This window comes from Mangifera indica, chromosome 11, assembly GCF_011075055.1.
Source record: "Mangifera indica cultivar Alphonso chromosome 11, CATAS_Mindica_2.1, whole genome shotgun sequence".
In the NCBI taxonomy this organism is placed as follows: Eukaryota; Viridiplantae; Streptophyta; class Magnoliopsida; order Sapindales; family Anacardiaceae; genus Mangifera; species Mangifera indica.
Window position 1 is genome coordinate 15,433,212 of NC_058147.1, and position 19,298 is coordinate 15,452,509.

The 19,298-nt window shown below is 32.7% G+C and overlaps 1 protein-coding gene across 9 annotated transcripts; it reads left to right on the top strand.

The window, feature by feature from the left end:
* Positions 1–8,414: 8,414 nt before the first annotated feature.
* Positions 8,415–19,217, top strand: LOC123229542. 9 transcript variants are annotated; one of them, XM_044655423.1, is made up of 11 exons: positions 8,415–8,584; positions 8,682–8,768; positions 9,654–9,787; positions 10,287–10,345; positions 10,428–10,482; positions 10,574–10,621; positions 12,540–12,580; positions 12,649–12,753; positions 13,413–13,460; positions 18,893–19,027; positions 19,150–19,217. In XM_044655423.1, the coding sequence occupies exons 1-8, from the start codon at positions 8,536–8,538 to the stop codon at positions 12,671–12,673; spliced, it is 498 nt and encodes a 165-aa protein (XP_044511358.1). In that variant the 5' UTR covers positions 8,415–8,535; the 3' UTR covers positions 12,674–12,753; positions 13,413–13,460; positions 18,893–19,027; positions 19,150–19,217. The 9 variants fall into 9 exon arrangements, with proteins under 9 accessions (XP_044511358.1, XP_044511357.1, XP_044511359.1 ...); XM_044655422.1 differs by having other exon boundaries at positions 18,893–19,217; XM_044655424.1 differs by having other exon boundaries at positions 12,652–12,753; positions 18,893–19,217.
* Positions 19,218–19,298: the final 81 nt, after the last annotated feature.

The following is a 19,298-nucleotide window of genomic DNA, read 5'->3' on the forward strand; positions in this document are numbered from 1 at the left end:
TTGATTCATCGCATTTTGAAATGTTAATACATAAAGAGAATTCATAAAAAGTTAGAGAATGTCGATTTTTCTCACTTAACCCCTTTGCTTAATGATGGATAAAAACAACTTAAGCTTTTTCTATATATAAATTGTTGTTGTTAATGTGTTGTGTCTTAAATGTGTAATGAGATAGAAAGAGGACAAACTCCTATTTATAGAGTTAATAATTATTTCTCATAAAAAATCATAGACTTATAAAGATACACCTCTTTTCATCATAAAAAGTTACCTATTTTCATTATAGAAAATCAGATCTTTTTATTATAAAAAGTTGCATCTTTTTATTATAAGGATGTATATCTTTATATTTGCTAGGATTGGATTCGAACTAAGTCTGTTTGAGCTCTAACTCGGTTCGAATAAACCCGAAACGAGTCAGTCCTAGCTGAGCTCGAGCTTGAGCTACTGGGCAAATTTTTAAATTAAAAATTTTGATATAAAACGACGTCGTTTTGACCAATATGTATTAAAACGACATCATTTTAATAACGAAAAATGAGTCGAATCGAATTCGAACCGAGTTTGAGCTTAGCTTTTACGAGCTCGAACTCGAGCTTAGTTATATGTAAACTGAACCGAGCTCGAGCTCAACTCCACTTGAATCAAGCCCTAATATTTGCAAATAGAATTTAGGTCTTGAAAATCTTATTAAATATTAATTATTTTATCAAAAAAATACTATTATACCTATAAAATAAATTTTCAATATGTCACATGGGCCATAAATCTTACACATAATACAATCTCAATCCATAAAGTTTAGCACCTAATAGAATTGTTTTTTGGATAATTGTTTATTATCTATAGTAACACGTACCAACATTGCTAAACCAAAAGAAAAAACACATACCAACATGATGTAATTTTTTATTTTAATTTTGTTTAAATTAAAAATAAAAAAAGGAAGGAAAAATGATTCGGAGTGTATTTAAATAGAGTTGAGCTTGATTCTAGGTTAGTTTAAGCTCAAATTACCGATTCAATGATGTAAAAAAAAATCGTCAAATGAAAAAAATCATCAAATAGAAAAAAAATGTTAGAAAAGAAAAATGAATCATCAACGATAGGAGATTCAATGTAATAGTATCAATGAAACATCAATTTCAAATTTGATTTATTTAAACCAAACAATAATACAAGTTCAAACTAACTCAAATCATGACCACCTTAAATGGCTAAATATGAAAAAGAAAAAAAAAATCTATTTGTAAATTGTTTGTTCGTATTTTAATTTGTAAAAATAAAAGGGAAATTATTTAAATTGTCACAAAGTTAAGGGGGCAAAATGAAATTACCCTTATAATTAAATTTTAAACCAAAATGCCTTAAATACCTATAGAGACGAAAATGCCCCTAATATTAAAAATGAAGAAAACAACGTGTTTAGTGTCCAACACACGAAAACAAAAGTTCCAAACACACGTTTTTGCGCAGTCGGTGCAATCCATTTCCTCAAGCGATTTTGACAACATTTTCGATGATGAAAATGGACAAAAAGGTTAGTAAAACAATCTTTGTCATCTCTTTATGCATTTTGGGTCAAGATTTCTCGATTTGATGTGAAATTTGGGTGTTTAGCGTTAGAGTTCTGATTTGAAAGAATTGATGAAATTGCTTAATTTGTTAGTGATTTTGATAAATTTCCTTAGGGCTTTTGTGTTAGATTAGGTGTAGAGTTGATTGTTGTGGAAATGACATTTGAAAATGAAGTTTGAGAGGTGAAATCTAACCACACGAATTCGACAACCACCATGCAAATGGTGCGCTGACCACACGAATTTATATGGTGAGATTTGTCGGAGACAGGGATGTTTTGTGCATTTTTCAAACTTCCTAGACCACACGAACTCATGTGGTTGGGGGTGAAAATACGAGTTTTAATCGTGTGGTGGGACGAAATACAAATTCAAAAAGTTGGTTGACACGCAAGGTAATGGTCAACCACACAAATTCGTGCGATTGACATGCGAATTCACATGGTGGGGGATAGAATGCCCTTTTCCAAAATTATCCACTACATGAATTCGCATGGTTGGATTTAGGGGGAAAAATGCATGTTATGCAAAATTTTGGGGTTTTTTTTTTATTTTTCCATATAAGGGGCAAATTTAAATTTGTGCATCTTAAAGTTTTTTAATGTATAAAATTCGAATTTGATATCTGTTTTTTTGAATAAGACCTCTATATTTAAAATTGAATAATTTATAATATAAATTGGCCAAAGAACTATTTCCCACCCTAGGTATGTTGCTTTCCCAAGTTTCTCCCCTTTAACTTTGAAAATCCCAAATACCCACCCATAAGCAGTTAAAATTAACAAAACCCTAAACCCTTAAAATTTTATCTCTTTTTACCCCATAAACTTTAAAAACTAAAATTTTCTCCCAACCTAAGTTTTAAAAAATGATAGTTTCCCCCTAGGGTTTAGTTTTCAAATATCTGACATCATCCCGATGTCATTACCAATGACCTCTCCTTCTGATGGTCTCTCTCAACCCATGTAGATGTCCAATTGGTGTCGAAAAAGTTGTAAAAGATGAAAAGCTTCATCGGGAAAGCTTCAGGAGGGAGAGACCGCTTGCAATGTTGCTAAAGAAGGCATCAGAGATTTGGAAACTAAACCCTAGGGGAAAACTATCATTTTTTAAAATTTAGGTTAAGGAAAACTTTTAGTTTTTAAAGTTTAGGGGGGCAAAAGAGATTGTATTTTAGTTTATTTTTAATATTATAGATAAAATGATAATTTTGTCCTTACTACCATTAATTTTAACTGCTCATGAGTAAGTATTTGAGATTTTCAAAGTTAAAGGGGGGAAACTGGGGAAAACAATATACCTTGGGTTGGAAATAGTCCTTTGGCCATATAAATTTGGTACAAATTTAATGTAGTCGCAATCTAATTTTGATACAGGAAGCTAGACAAAAGAGAAAAAGGGATGAAGGCAAGGATGAAATACAATTTCCTATCGAAAAACACTTTAAGGCTCAAGTTACTACACGTGAATATTGAAATGTAGGAGTCGTGATCAAAAAATTATTAACAGAGAGGCAATTAAAAATTTTTTGACGTACCTATTTCGAACACTTTTTGGACTTGAATGATAGTCGACTTAGTGAGATTTTAATACACTCCTTCATCCTCGAGAGAGGAGTTATGATTTCGAGTTAATGATGTGGATGTAAAGTTTAGTCCGTATGAGTTTGCCATTATGACAAGCCTTCGATTCAGTTATATGGTAGATATTGACATCTATATTCCATCGAAGGCCACAGATCGAATCCTCCAAACATATTTTCCTAGGTATAAGTCAATTACATATGTTCATCTGAGTCGTGTTTTCCAGCAGAGGAAGTGGGGGGGAGGACGACACTGATGCAGTAAAGTTAGCGTTGTTTTATCTTTACATGGGGTTATTAGGGAGTGATATGAGGAAAACAATTCCCTAGAAGATATTACAATTGGCGAATCATCTTGATAGGTTCAATGCATACCCATGGGGAGTACGGGTGTGGCAGATGACATATCGTTCGATTTGTGATAATATCTCCCAAATTTCTATAGATTTCAGTCTGAAAAAGAAGAAGAAAAACTAACTTAAACAATATAGTATCATGGGATTTCCACTAGCGTTTTAGGTAATTGTGGCATTGATAAATTTAAAAAAATTTGTGATTAAAATAGAATTGATTTACTACAATTGTAAATATATGCAATATCTAATTTAAGTTGAAATTACAGTTTTGGATATATGAGACATTAGACTCGTTACATCAATGGGCGGATATCTTGTCGGTTTTAAGAGTTGCCCAAATATTGAGATGGCACATGAAAGACATCCCGAGATGGGATTCTATCTCAACTATCTTCACTGGAGATGCAGTAAGTATTAACTTGTTTTTTATTAACATATGTATAAGGTATAATAACAAAGTACACTTAAAAAAAATTATAAGATGATGTTAATTTCCCATTAGCTTTATCTTGGGTAGAGAAAGGTACAACGTGGTATGATGATATACATAGGGATGTCGAATAGTCGATCTTTTTTATCCACATCACCCCTAGCGTCATCAGGAGATGCATCATCAAGTCCTCCTGATGTTACTTCCCCAATTATTGCTCATTTTTCTTTTGTCAGCGACCTTATTACGACCCTTATCGGTAAGCACATATCATCGAACCCTTTTATTCTACCCTTTACCACTGAGCACAAGTCAGACGATCCTCCTATTAGTGGACCAGATTTCTCCATTCATTACTTTGATATTGTATTAGCTCGATAGGGAAATCTTATCTTAGATCTATTCACTAGTATAAAAGCTAGTATAGAGGATAGGTTTAGTCAGATCGAGGGTAAGATGAGTCGTATGAAGGATAGGTTGAGTCGTATAGAGGATATAATAACTCGTATGAAGGAGACATGATCTCATCACCAAACAAATACTGTCCGACAGGTAAAAAAGTTAATAATTTATTAGATATTCCATCTATTTATATATGCAACCATATAAACCTTATAATAATTGTATATATTATTATAGTCTTCTCGTAACGATGGTGATGGATTATTAAGAGGGGGTTCGACATTTCTATCTCCACCTACTATGGATGTGAGTGTTAAACGTTTTGAGTATATTGGAAATGATACTTTAGAAATACTTTTAGTCTTCTGTTAACTCGTGAATGTTGATATTATTATAGCGTTAGTTGTTTGATGAGGGACCATCTAGAGAAGATCCTATTTTGACTTTTGATGTGGGTGACGACATATCATCGCATGAGGTTTTTTCGTTGGCATCTTCAATAATGGTTCAAGCAATTATAACGTCATTTGTAAATGTTATATCTGAATTCAACAATCGTTGATTGATTACCTGTTAACTCGTTACTATCCATATTGTGACAGTGACCTGACGTTTCTGAGGCTATACCGATAAGAGATCCTCGGATGACATCAGCTTCAAAAGTAGATGTACACATACTATTGACTGTACATCTTCTAATCTCAATATACGTAACTCTTTGATTAACCAATATAAAATGTTAATACTATTACAGGATGTCAACGATGATGAATTACCCTACATAGTTTCCCCGTCGACACCTTTTATGATGATTCTAGTAAGTATAATATTGATTGTTAATATTATATCTCATTTACACATTCAATTATCGATTCTTTGTTAACTCGTTACTGTCAACATTGTGACAGTGACCTGACATCATTTTGGTCTCACATGGGTGGGAGTTCATAGGATGATCCATTTGCATTGCATAGGGTGGTGGATATACAGTAGTAGACGCCCCTATCAAGTGATTGTGGTGTGTTCATGTTACAATAAATTGAGTGCTTAGCATTTAGCCAATCATTATCTTTTGGCAATTCTATCTCGTATGTCTAGGTTTGTGACATCGACTACAAATAAATTGTTCAATAATCTCTTCTTGTGAAGGACGTTTGTTTTTATTTGTTGGACGTTTCGCATGATGATGATACATGAATGGTAGGTGGATAACACTTGGCTTCTTTGGATGGATCCACTCTGATTAATCTCCTAATGGATTGAGGACCTCCACATACACTGTAGGATAAAAAACGGTACTATAGTATGGATGCACCTATTGAATATAGGTGGTGAGCTTCATATATCTAGCAATAGCAATAACATGCATGCAAGGAATCTGTAATAGTTGAAAATTTCTATAGGTACATGTCCGCTTCGTAAGGTCAACCAGAGCATCATATTGGCCACTAGTAAGAACCTATTATCATTCAAATGTTATAAGACGTACCTCCAAGTTTGAAGACTTTCACACACATTTGACAATCTTTTCCTTTACCCAAGATGTTACTAGGCTAGTACAAGTGTCTGTAAATCATATAAATATAAACAGATATGGTGAGTAATTAAGTATAACTTTACATACACACATTTATAACATGTTATAATATTGAATATGTACTTACTTGCATGATTTCCTATTTTATAAAACCATCACTACAATATGCCTCGGATGAACTCGATTAGCATAGTAATGGGTTAACCTTGAATGTGTTTGACAAGTGTATTAAATGAATCAGCGACATTAGTAGTCATTATGTTGTACCTATGTCCTAGAAAATATGCCCATATCCATCGATCGAAACCCACCTCACATATATATGCTACTACATTAGGGTGCATATAAGCCAATGAGTTCATTATCTCTCGAAATTCATACTCCGTGTATGCCTTAACTGTTTTCCAATACATCGACACAACTTTTGCATTCTTTTTGTACTTGGATCGCATGTTACAATGGAGGTGATGACAACAATAACCATAGTGCATACTAGGGAATACTTCAACTATTGTAGAAAATATACAGACATGTCAATCTGAAATCATGGTTAAATGAGGTACCTCACTAAAACAATTCTTCAGCTTTGTTAAAAACCAACACCATGTATCATGGTCTTCTTTGAGACTAATGCCAAAAGCCAATGGGTATATCTGATTATTACCATCCAATGCTAAAGGCAACGTCAATACAAATGATTGATCGAATATGTTATTGGAATGCATAGATACTACAACCCAATGCCATATAAAAGTATTTAAATTGTTCATGCTCATCCGTTAGTGTATATGTCACAGTTCTTGGATTACAACTTACTAAATTGTGGTAATACTCTAGCGGTAACATAAACGACTTTTCTGGTGTACCCCTCAATGATTAAAGTGCCTAATTTCTCACCTGCCATGCTTATGCGTATGATATATCAATTTTATATCAGTCAGTAATATCCGTAATGATCTCCTTTGGTTGATAAACACAATCAACTAATATATATTTGGTCCTCAAAATTTGTCATAAAGCTCGGGTGTCTGCTTGCTTATGATGAGGTAATATCTGGTCTCTAGAACATGTGTGATAGTTATCCAAACAATGTAATTCAAAACTATCACTTTCTCCTGCCCTAATTGCTCATGCATGCCATTTACATTATTCGTTACAACATTTAACCACCTATCTGCCCATGTCTAACTTGTCCATTGCAAACTGATATCTCTTCTGAAAAACATCTCATCTTATCGCATCAATAACATGTTGTTTACTTGAAAATAATATACCAACTTTTGGAGAATCACTATCGCTTGACACTCTTGGGCTTCTAGATGTAGATGGCTGGTCAGGAAAAGGTGTTAGCTAATGAAATGCATCAATACAAACATTCTCACCATCAGGATTTGTTTTCGAAAAACTACTTATACTTCTGATATCTTCATTAACATGTGTCTTCTCTTCGACTTTTGATTCCTCGATTGGAATATCATGTATAACCTTTCTGTCAAATTCACTCTACTTTGGAAAATTTTCTTTATTGCCATGAAGAAATTCTTCTGCACAATACAATGCATCAACATCAACATCATTTATACACACAAAATCTTCCTCTGAAAATTCTTGTTTCAGATTGATCCTAATATTTTGAATCCCTTCTAAACCAATAGTTTGATTTTCTGGATAACTACTCGGCTCACCACCTTGCAAACCCTCATCTGTTTATTGAGCCTCATAACTATCATCATTAATTGTAGTTGTTATAAAAATTGGAACACATTCTTTGAAGAAGTTAGATAGACCGTTAAAAACCTCAACATCTTCATCATTCAAAATTTCTACCGGAATGTCGTCGTCAAGATGCTTTGGTTTTATACTTAACTAAATGTTAAATATTCGTCGATCTATATTACACTTGTCGCTTACCATTTGGATTAATTCCTCGAATGTTGTGTATTTTGAAATTTTAATCAATTTTTTGTTACCTCCAACATATTTTATAATATTGTCACCCCTTTTTATCCATTTCTCCCCGTCTCTAATTGAAGCATATCCAGCTATTTAGATTAATCTTACAATAAAATATATAACCAACATAAATAATATGACTGAAAATACTATTTACAGATTTCTATTGCACAATTATATCTATTCCATAATTCAATTATATATTATGACTATTAATATATTTTGATTAATATGATACTAATTTGTGAAAATATTACTTTACCCCTATATTGTAAAATATTATTTTAACCCAAAATATTATCTAACATATCTCTAACGCCTTTCATTGTAAAATATCATTTTACCCTCTAATATTATCTAAAGAAGGATAGTTTTGGTATTTTATAGAATATTTAGGGTATTTTCATTTAAATCCTTAAATATAGGGATATTTCTGTTTAAACCCCAAAATTTGGGGTAAATTTTTTATTACCCTAAAAAAAGGGGGTAATTTTAATTTCCCAAAATAAAATAAACTGAAATAAAATAAAGACCGATGACTTATGATACACGAAACCAGAGTACAAACGGTTAAAAGACACTTCGCCCGTCTGCTAAACAAATTTGAAGATTCAAACACATTTCAATTTTGGAAAGCTTAACGGTCTCTCTCGTTTCATATCTCTGAATTCACAGTTGAAAGCAAGAAGGTCAAGACGATGGAGGAGTACTTACAGTACATGAAGACATTACGCTATCAAATGAACGGTTGACTTCTCTTTATATCTATCTCTTTCGCTCGTTCGCAGTTCAAAGTCTGCTTCGAATTGTAACCTTTTTTCAGTTTTGGATTTTAATGAAGCAGAGGTGGAGGATCAGGCCGCTAAGGTCACGGTTGAAGAGCAAATGCTGATCACCACAATTAACTCCATGGAAAACGACCTCGTTTCTGGTCAATTCTCTGCTTAGATCTTATGTGCGCGTGTCTTTTTCCTTTCTTTCCTTTTTTTTGATTATGAATTTGGTGTGAATTTTTTAGGTAGTTAGTATGATTAAATTGCAACTGAATTTTTATTATTTAGTTAAAAATTGAATGAAATAAAATGAATTTTGGCTTGTTAGTCATGGAAACGGCCTTGTTTTTGGCCAATCTATAATTAGGTATGGTTTCCTTCTTTGATTTTGTTGAAAATTAAATGATTGTTTGGAAATGAATAAAAATTTATTTGGTAGTCCTTATAATTATTGAAGATTGAATTTTATTACGTTAATTGAAAGTTAGCATCATAAAATAATATTTATATTTTGGAGAATTCTGTGATTAAATGAAATGATTATTACTGATAAGGAATGTAATTGTCTATAGTTTTAAAGATTTACTTGAAAATTGAATTACTGCTCTGTGTTAATGATAGAATATGACCTCGTTTCTGCTCCATACTATATTAAGATTTTGTGTTTTTGTTGCAAATAAATTGAATGCTTGTTACTGATAAGAAAAGTAATTTGTTTGTATTTTTAAAGATTTGCTTGAAGATTGAACTTCTGGTCGGTGATAATGATAGAAAATGACCTTGTTATTGGTCAATTCTGTGTTAGGATTTGTGTTTTTGTTGCAAATAAATTGATCATTACAGAAATGAATATGAATTTACGATTTAATTGAAGAATCCCTCTGGGTTTTTCCAAATATAAATATTTTATTAAAACAGAATTTATTTATGTAGGTTCAATCCATTTATAGAGTTGTGGATACAGTTTTTTTTTTTTTTAATGAATCAGTTCTTTATAGTAGTTGTTTTTATTGTATGAACAGTTTCCCAGTATTTTTTTGCAGCAAAATCTGATACAAAGCAACTGAAAGAAGAAACTGAGAAGATGAACAAGGAAAAGGGTCAGATATGTGCACAGATATTGGCAAAACAGAGAAAAATTGCTTCTCTGGAGTCTGATTCATCCACCCTTAACCAGGTGAGATCTCTTTTGGTGTGTCTGTTGGCAGGAGCTCAATTGAGCCTGAAGCCTATAATATCTCTGTTACAGGACAGTTTTTTTTTTTCATATTTTTTTACCATGAGTAGCTAATACTTTCAGGTACCAGAACACCTGCACAGTATAGCTGAATTGATAAGAACTTCTGTTGTTGGATGATGCACTTTCTAAATTGCTCAATTTAATGTTTGAGCAAGAAGATTTATACAATTGAAGAGCTAGCAAGCTAATAGATGCCCACCGCACTATCTTTCATGTTCCATGCTATAAAATAATTTATTGTCTGTGAATAGTTCTTTTGTTATGATAAAGTTATTTGTTGCTACCCTAACTTGCTATAATCCTGTAATATCTTACTGTGGTGAATTCCTGTTTCTGTATATATTCTTCTTTATTATGGGAAATGGGTTGTTGAAGAAACTATTTCTTTAATCTCAGGGTGTATTCATGAATCATCATTGTTCCTTTAAATGTGCAGACACTGGGGCTTATACAACAAGAAAGAGTTAGTTCATTTAAAAAACTTTCAGAGAAGAGGTAATTCTTAAGGATATATTGTATTGTTTAAGTTTCACAGATATTATGGACAGTTATTGCCATAATTTCTTTACTACAATAGAGCTTACTATACTCAAGTTGCAGAGGATATCAAGTTAAAATTAAAGCAACAACAGGTTATAATTCATGAGCCTCTTCATGTGAATCCAGTCTTCTATTTTCAAAATTTTAACCTGTAGTTGCTGGTCTCTTTCTTATATTATGTAGGAATGGTTCAGATTTGACATAACTACAGAAAGTACTGAGCATAAATTGGTATTCATTTGTTAAATCTTTTTTTAAGTTCATGATTTACATGTTCTGTAATTTCTCTTCATGATAAATGTATGTGAAACTTTAGACATGAAGATATTGACTCCCCATATTTATGATAAATTGGTCATGCATCTAGTCTTTAGGACCCAATGTGTTCACGCTGACTGGCTGAAGGTAAGAAAGCTCTTCACTTTTTGCTAGTTGACTATCTTTCTATATTGGTCTAGGAGCTTCTTGTTTAGATTATGCTACTTCCTTGATAATTGAAATTGCTCAAGTGGTGATGATGAGTTTGAGAATTATGTCTCGTAGTTGAAGATGTGGTTGTAAACACACATCCTTGGAGATGTAAATATCTCTCTTTAATGCATGTCTCTGCTGGCCAAGAAAAGAAGAAACAAAAGTAAGTGAGCATGTATACATACATAACTAATTTGTCATAATTTAGAAAATTCCCCTCAGATATATGTAGTTGTATGCTTAAAGATTGGTACAAAATCTAACCTAATTTTATGTTATCTAACGTACTAACGATATTTAGATCTTGCTATTGTCTTCAACCTCTTGATGTATTTCTGTTGTAATGTAATTTTAATTTTAATTGCAAATTTATAATTATTTAATTGTTATGGAGTTTATGGTTTCTTCTATGTTGCTACCATCCACTCTACTTTCTACTATTGTGTATGGATAAAATTTTCAAGTATATCAAATTTTTGTGGATAAAATTTGTGTGACTCTAACGATTAGAACTCGTATAGGTCAAGGGTAAAAGTGATGAGCAAGTGGTTGAAATTGAAGGTACTTCATTTTTAAGACCAAGTTGGCTTTAACTATGAATCGGTGATTTGGTATTTGATACAATTTTCCCAAGCAAGTGTCAAGTTATTGATTGATGACTTTAATTTTCCATTCACATACATAGGGAGGACACATACTCTGTGCAAATGTATTTTCCCTCTTTCCTAATTACTTGTCCTTGAAATTTTACATCGTTAAAACAAGTTTAATAATAAATTCCTTGACTTTGAATATTTGTATACCAACAATATCAAAATTTCCTTTAATCAGAAGGTGAATATTAAATTACAATTAAAATTATATGTTGGTTTTTGACAGTTAAGAAATATTTTGGGAAGACAACAAATGAAAGTTGTACTAATGTTTATGGTGGAGGGTTAGGGGATTTCCATACATAATTCCAATTATTTGTTTAGATACATCAGTTGGTTTGTGGGTTTGAATGTAAGGGATGTTTATGACCTTTGCAGAAATAAGGAAAGCATGATAATTACCTAAGTTTCTGACATGATTTTAAGCATGTTGATTGAAATTGAGGCATAAGTAATGCAACTTGGTTTGTCAATTTATTAGAGTTCCTCTGTTTGATCTATTAAATGTTGTTAATTAAAATAACTGAAAGATCTGAATTACCTATGGTTGGGACATCTAGGGAGATTTGTTTATATTTAAAGGGCAAGACTTTTCTGCTCCATAAGTGGCAAGTAAGGATGTATGTTGAAGCCTTTAATTGAAAATGTAAACTTTTAGAGAACCATGTTTATTTAAACACTTCCAAGTTTGGTCCTCACAAAAGAACTTTGTAACCTTACTACCCAATGCAGCCATGCATTATAGAGTGGGAAGGCTCATATGATTTCTAAGCTCAAAATCTTTTATGTATGGAGCCGAGTTGTCATATACTTGGGAAAGAGAAAAGGGAAAAGAAGAAAAGGGAAGATCCTTTTTTTCTACAAAACTTTATCACAAATAGCTAACTTGGAAATGGAAGATGTTCTTACGATGAGTAGTGGTTCGTCTAAACTGATAACTCTGATCTGTATTGTAGTCATTGATGCATAAAATTTATGAATAAGAAACAATACCATCCTTTCATCTTATTTGAATTTTCCTGCAGGGAAGTGTGGCATTGATAACCATGAATTCATGGATAGTAAGGTAAATAACTCTTATGGATCATTAGATATATGGTGTTGCAATTTTCTAATTAATTTTTGGGATAATAGCAGAGTGAAGCTAGGGAAACCCTGATGACCAATTTGGTTTTTGCTAAAGAAAAGCTCGATGAAATTACACAAAAGACATTAAAACTTGTTCAAGAGAACAAAAAGGTAACTTAAGCAAGATTTTAATTGAATGTATATGTCTTTTCCTTTTTGGTAGATAGACCATGTCTCGATTTCAGTCTCTTAATCTTGTAGTTTTATGTGTAGAAAGAGTTTATTGCTTCGACTTCATTTCAATTTACTAATTTTTTGTCTTAGTCTTGGCTAACGCCATAAAAGTTAAATTCTTACTTTTGTTCATTGTTTTTTATAAAGTATTTATTGAGTGGAAGACTGTTTTCCTTTTTGTTCGACTGTAGATTAGAGTTTGCATGCCAAGTGTAGCATGTCAAACATTTAATTTTATTTGCTAAGTTCAATTCAATTTTTGTGACACTAATGCATGTCACTTTGATTATCTAGGATTAAATCTATTTGTAAGTTTAGGTACATAAAACTAACTGTCTCGAGAATGGATGAACGTTTTTCTAATTAATGATTTAATTGTTTTTGCATTTCAGTTTACCTTCCTTATTGGGTAAATTTTATTTGAAGAGTAAGTTTTTTAGCTTTTCCTTGTGGTGAAAGAAGTACATGTGATTGTGTCAACGCGTTGTTTTCCTAATTAAGTGGATCTAATTCTTCATAGGAAACTACATTATGTTGTTGCTTTTAGTTTTATCAATCCCATATATTCATTAGTTAATCTTGGACATGTTTTTTAGATAAACAATTCCGTTGAGCAAGTGAGGTGCAGGGCAAAAACATCCCAGGTTAGTTGTTTACCCAACATCATGTAAATGTTTTCATGTGACTGTCCTTATGCTTGTGTGTATTACCATTATAGAATGAAATCAATTATTGGCAAAAGGAATGTTTTCTCTAGGGAGAGATAGGATTGCCCTATAGAAATATTGTTTAATATACATATATTTTGAATGGTTGTTTAGTGGTGAATGGTGGCACATAGTTTTCTATATCTTATACTCTTATGTAGAAGCTAATTATTGAATTTGTTGATTATGGAAGATTGTAGAATAAATTATTTTATTCTTTCCTAATTATAGAAGATTGTGGTGTACATTATTTTATTCTTTCTGAATTTTAGGATTATAATTTTAAGAGATTTGTTTAGCATGTTACCAATTCTGTTTAGGATTCCTTTTATGTTAGTTAGCTTCCTAATTTATATAGATTAGGAGGTTCGGTATTCTCCTTAAATACTGTTCTGATTCTTCTGTAAATAATATATCTGAAGTTATCAAAATTCTTCATAATATCAAAGCTACTTTCCTAGGATTTTTTCTTCTTGTCGACGTTAATCGCCACTTATACTCTTGCAATTCTACCTTCATTGCAGAACTTTTCTTTCCATTTTTCTTCTGCTTTGAAATATGTCGACCCTTATTTCTCCGACTGTTAAAGTTGAACGTGGGACTACATCGACATTAACAAATTTCACCATAACAGGAGTTGGAACGATTTTGTTAGGAATCAAACTCTTATTTAACAAAAGCAGAAGATAAAAACACAAAATATACAATAAAACATAACTATTTCATTTATTAAAATGTTACAAAAATAAACCGAACAATTCGAAGAGTTTAGGACTTCTTATTTTCCAACTATTCGAGGTGTTGGAGACCTCCTTGAATTAGTCAAGGTTGGCTGCCCAAATTACAAAACTCTAAAATATTTTTTTTTCTTCCTCTCTTTTGAAACTTAAAGACACTATTTATAATAAAGACCACCATTAGATTGAGGACATATGTCCAATCTTAACATTTTCCTCACTTTTAAAACTACCTTATCCTCAAGCTGGATAATAGTATATATATATTTTTTATATATGTTTTTTAGGTTTTTTTTTTTAATTCTTTCCGCCAGATGTTTCTAGCCCACTACCTTGCTTTTATTTATTTATTTTTTAAAATTGTTTTACAACCTTTTTCTTATAGGCTATAGTTGCCCCCCACTACGGTTTCAAATTTCTCTTTTTCTTTTCCCAACAAATGACTATTTGTAGCCTTTGCACTCCTAATAAGCCTCCACGTCATTTTTTTCCTTTTATCTCTTTTCCTCTTCTGCTTTCTTCTTTCTTCTATGTTTTCTCTCTTTCTTTTGTAAATTTTTTTCTTTCATGCTTTGCCACTTTCTTTTCTTCTCCTCCTATTTTTTTTCTTTTCTGTCATTTCTCGGTGCCAACTTTGATGACTTTTCAGATCTATAGTCGCCATCTTCGTCGTGCGTTCTTGTTGCCGACTTGTCTTTCACCATCATCATCTTGAGTTGATTTCGTTTTGGCTTGACTTTCCAGTGACAATACCTCTTCCATAAGAGACTTTTCTTTGACTTTCTCATCATCTCTGACTATTTTCTTTGTCAGAATCGTAATAGTAACTCGGATCTAACTTCTCTAGTACCATTTTGTTAGGAACCTAACTCTTATTTAACAAAAATAGAAGATAAAAACACAAAATACATAATAAAATAAAACTATTTCATTAATTAAAAGGTTACAAGGATAAACTGAACAATTTGAGTGGTTTGGAGTCTCTTATTTTCTGGATAGTTCGAAGAGTCTAGGACCTCCCATTTTCGGCCGTTTGAGATGTCAAAAACCTCCCTAAATCAACCAAGGTTGGTTGTTCAAATTACAAAACCTTAAAATATTTTTTTCCTTCTTCTCTTTTGAAACCTAAAACCACTATTTATAATGAAGACCACTATTTGATTGAGGACAAGTGTCCCAATCCTAAATATGAATCTACTCTATTGTTTTGATAGAACTATCTACAATGGAGTTAAGTGGTTCGCACTTTCCTCAAGGGGTGTGGAAATATAAGTCATCTTACTAATGCCGCTCCAAAAGAAGAGGATCCAAGATTCAAAGTATGGGACGAGGAAGACTTAATGATCATGTCATAGTTATGGAATTCAATGACACTGGAGGTTAGTAGGAATCTATTGTTCCTTAGCACAACAAAGGTAATATGGGAAAATCTGTAACAAACGTACTCCAAGAAGAAGGATGCTACTTTAATTTATGAGTTAAAGTTCCAAGTGAGCTCGACAAAGCAAGGGAGTATGTCTATTAGAGATTATTACAATCGTATGACAGGCTTATGGTTGGGAATTGATCACAACCATGATCTGCAATTGAACTGCAACCAAGACATTAGTGTAGTTTAGGAACTCCTCTGGAATGATCAAGTATTTGAATTCCTTGCAATACTAAATGTAGAATATGCCAGATTAGGATTCAGATTCTCTATAGGAATCCTATACCAACTCTTCATGAGGGTTTTTTAATTGTTCGTGCTGAGGAAAGTCAACGAGGTGTTGTGTTGGAACCTCATACACAAGAGGCTTTAGCATTGGTCTCTCACAAACCTAGAGAAAGAGAGAATAAGGGGAATGACAATCCACAGACTACTAAATCAAACAAATCATCTAATAACGATGGCCTCTGGTGTACTTATTGTAACAAGCTGTGTCACATGCGTGAAAATTGTATCAAGCTGCATTGTAAGACACAAGTTTTGGCACAGATTGGATGATTCAAAGGTCAAGCCCAAAGTTAGGCTAGTTAATCAACACAGAAGAAACAACAATTGAAGCTACAAAATGGGACAAGGAAACTTTCATAGAATTCAACAAAGAAGACATAGGATGCTTGAGATGTCTCCTTGCCTCAATTGACCAATCAGGTTCTTGTTCTCTTGCCAAAAATAGTATGTGTCTTGTAACTGACTCTTTTAAAGCATCAAATACTAAGCAATTGAGTAGTTGGATTGTAGTTTCTAGGGCAACCAACCATATGATCCACAATGTCACCTTCTTTGATTCTTATAAACCCATATTAGGAAGTCAAAACATTATTGTAGCTGATGGCTCGCCTACTAATATTGTTGGACAAGATAGTCTTCATATTGCTCCTTTGATATCCCTTAAAAATATGTTACATATACCGAAACCATCAACTAACCAAATTTCTATTCACAAAATTGCTAAAGAACTTCATTGCAAAGTAATCTTTTTTTTATTCACATTGTGTCTTTTAGGATCGAGCCTTAGGGAAGACGATTGGATTTGCTAGAGAACACGATGGCTTCTATTACCTTGAAGACATGTGTGGTGGTCAAATAAAGGGAAACTAATTCACTCATTCTCAAGCCTTTTTAATTACATCCACCTTTCTTTTTACTAAAACATATGTTCCCTTTTTTGTTTAGGGATGTAGTTGTTTCATATTTTCTATGTGAAGTTTGTCAATTTGCAAAATATTATCGTACTTCGTTTCCAATAAAATCAATAAAATGTAGCAAACCTTTTTCTTTGGTACATTCTGATATTTGGGAGCCTTCAAAAATTCCTAATATTCATGGGTCAAGATGGCTTGTAACCTTTATTGGTGATTGCACTCGTCCTACTTAGATGTTTTTAATGAAAGATAAATTTGAAGTCAGTTCATTACTTCCCTAATTTCAAAAAAAAAAAAATATTTTTATACATTTTGGAGAAAAGATAAAATGGTTTTGATTTGATAATGCAAAAGATTAATTCAATCAAAATCTGTTTTCTTTCTTAAAAAAAGAGGGTGTTATTCATGAGTCCTCATGTGTCGAAACACCCCAACAGAACAGAGTGGCGGAAAAGAAAAATCGCTATCTCCCAGAATATGGGGGGGCACAGTTCTAGCTGATACTTATCTTATTAATTGTCTTCCATCTAAAGTTTTAGAAAATCATAGCTCGATAAACACCTTGTCTAAACACTTTCCATATGTCGTTTCTATTTGTAGCCTACCTCCAAAAGTGTTCAATTGTGTTGCTTTCGTGCAGATCCATAAAATCAAAGATCCAAATTGGACTCTTGAACAAAACGATACATTTTTATTGGATATTCTTCCATCCAAAAAGGTTACAAATGCTATGATTCCTCTAATGGGAGAATGGTTGTGTCTCTAGATGTCACATTCCATGAGTTTGAACCTTTCTATAAATCCCCTCCCACTTATTTTCAGGGGGAGCAGTCTAGAGAATATGTGTGCTTAGGTTCAATACCCTTTCTAGAAATTAATGCGTGTCCATAATATCCATCACTCTCAACCTCAGAAAATCCCACTGATTAAGCCAAAAGTATCACGGTCGATGATGTTTTTATGAATGGTAATAAGGCTGTCAATGAATTTGAATATACTGAAATTGCCAATTACACATCAGAAAACCAAAATTCAAATAACGATCTTACTTTGTTGAAATCGCTACAACAGTATTCAAGAAGAGTACGACCTTCACAAGTATCAAAGCAAGTCCAAGAGCCAACACAGAGTACAGTTAATGAAAGCACTTTGAATTTATCTTTTTCAATTGAGAAAAGGAGCATGAAAGTGTTTTGTTCGAATATGTTGAACCGGGTCATAAGCTATACTAATGGTTGATTTATTGTTATAGTATAATTTCATTAATCCACTTCCTTCAACCATTAAATCGTTCAACATTATTCTAATCCAAAGAAGTTCACAAATAGCAAGAGCCATAGCACGAAATTCAACCTCTACACTTGGTCTGACCATAACATTTTGTTTCTTACTCCTCCAAGTAACCAAGTTTCCTCCTATGAAAGTGCGATAACCCGTGGTTGATTCTGTTCAAAACATAATTTGAAAGCTAACTTTCGAGAGGCTAGTTTTCTCCCTTCTTTCCATTTCTTTTCTTTTCTTTTCTTTTTTCTTCCCCCTTTCTCCACTCTAGGTCGCTTTTGATCTTTCCCTCTCCACTTGTCTCTCCAATCCAGTATTGCCACATCATTCTGGGATATCTTCGTGGTCCCAACTCTAGCTATATGTTCTGATTTATTGGCTGCTGTGGTGCTGCATGCTCCCCTGTTAGGTGACTAATCTCTGCTAGATGTTGTCCTGCTAGATGAGTGTCATCTGGTGCTGTCCCAGCGTTGCCACCCGTGCTTCTTTTTCCCTTGCTTCTTCTCCTCTTCACTTAAACATGAACTCAAAGAAAAAGGTCCTTATTTGGTGGTTAAAAGTGGAAACCACAAAATACAGTTGGGTCTTGTTCATGGTTTTGAAACTAAATTATCGTTGGGAAAATTTTTGCCTTCAAGCTACTAAAAGTCATTTCAACTGTGTGATTACTTTTTCTATACCAAACTATCATATTCTAATTGATGCTTCTGCTTATTGCAGGGAATTTCGTGTGTGCTGAAATGTGATTGTGGAGAGGAATACAAGGTGGAAGTGAATCTTTAGTCTTACAAATTTAAAATAGACATGAAACTTAGATGACTCAAAGGGCTGAAGAAACAAATTGGTAGTTGACAGGTAAATCTACGTTAAATGAAACTAGGAAATGATCATTGGAACTTACAAAGTGAAGGGATTATATGATAAATGACTTTAGCTGTTAGCTCGGATCAAGTTAAACTGTTGTGGTGTATTTGCAGAAACATTAGTGCTTCATCTGTTGTAAATATTGAAGGAATACTTAATGATGATGCTTTCATATAATAAAGTGGTAAGTTTTCCTATACCATCTGCAAATAAAACTGTACCCTTGTATCATGAATTTGATTTAGTATTTTACAATTATGAC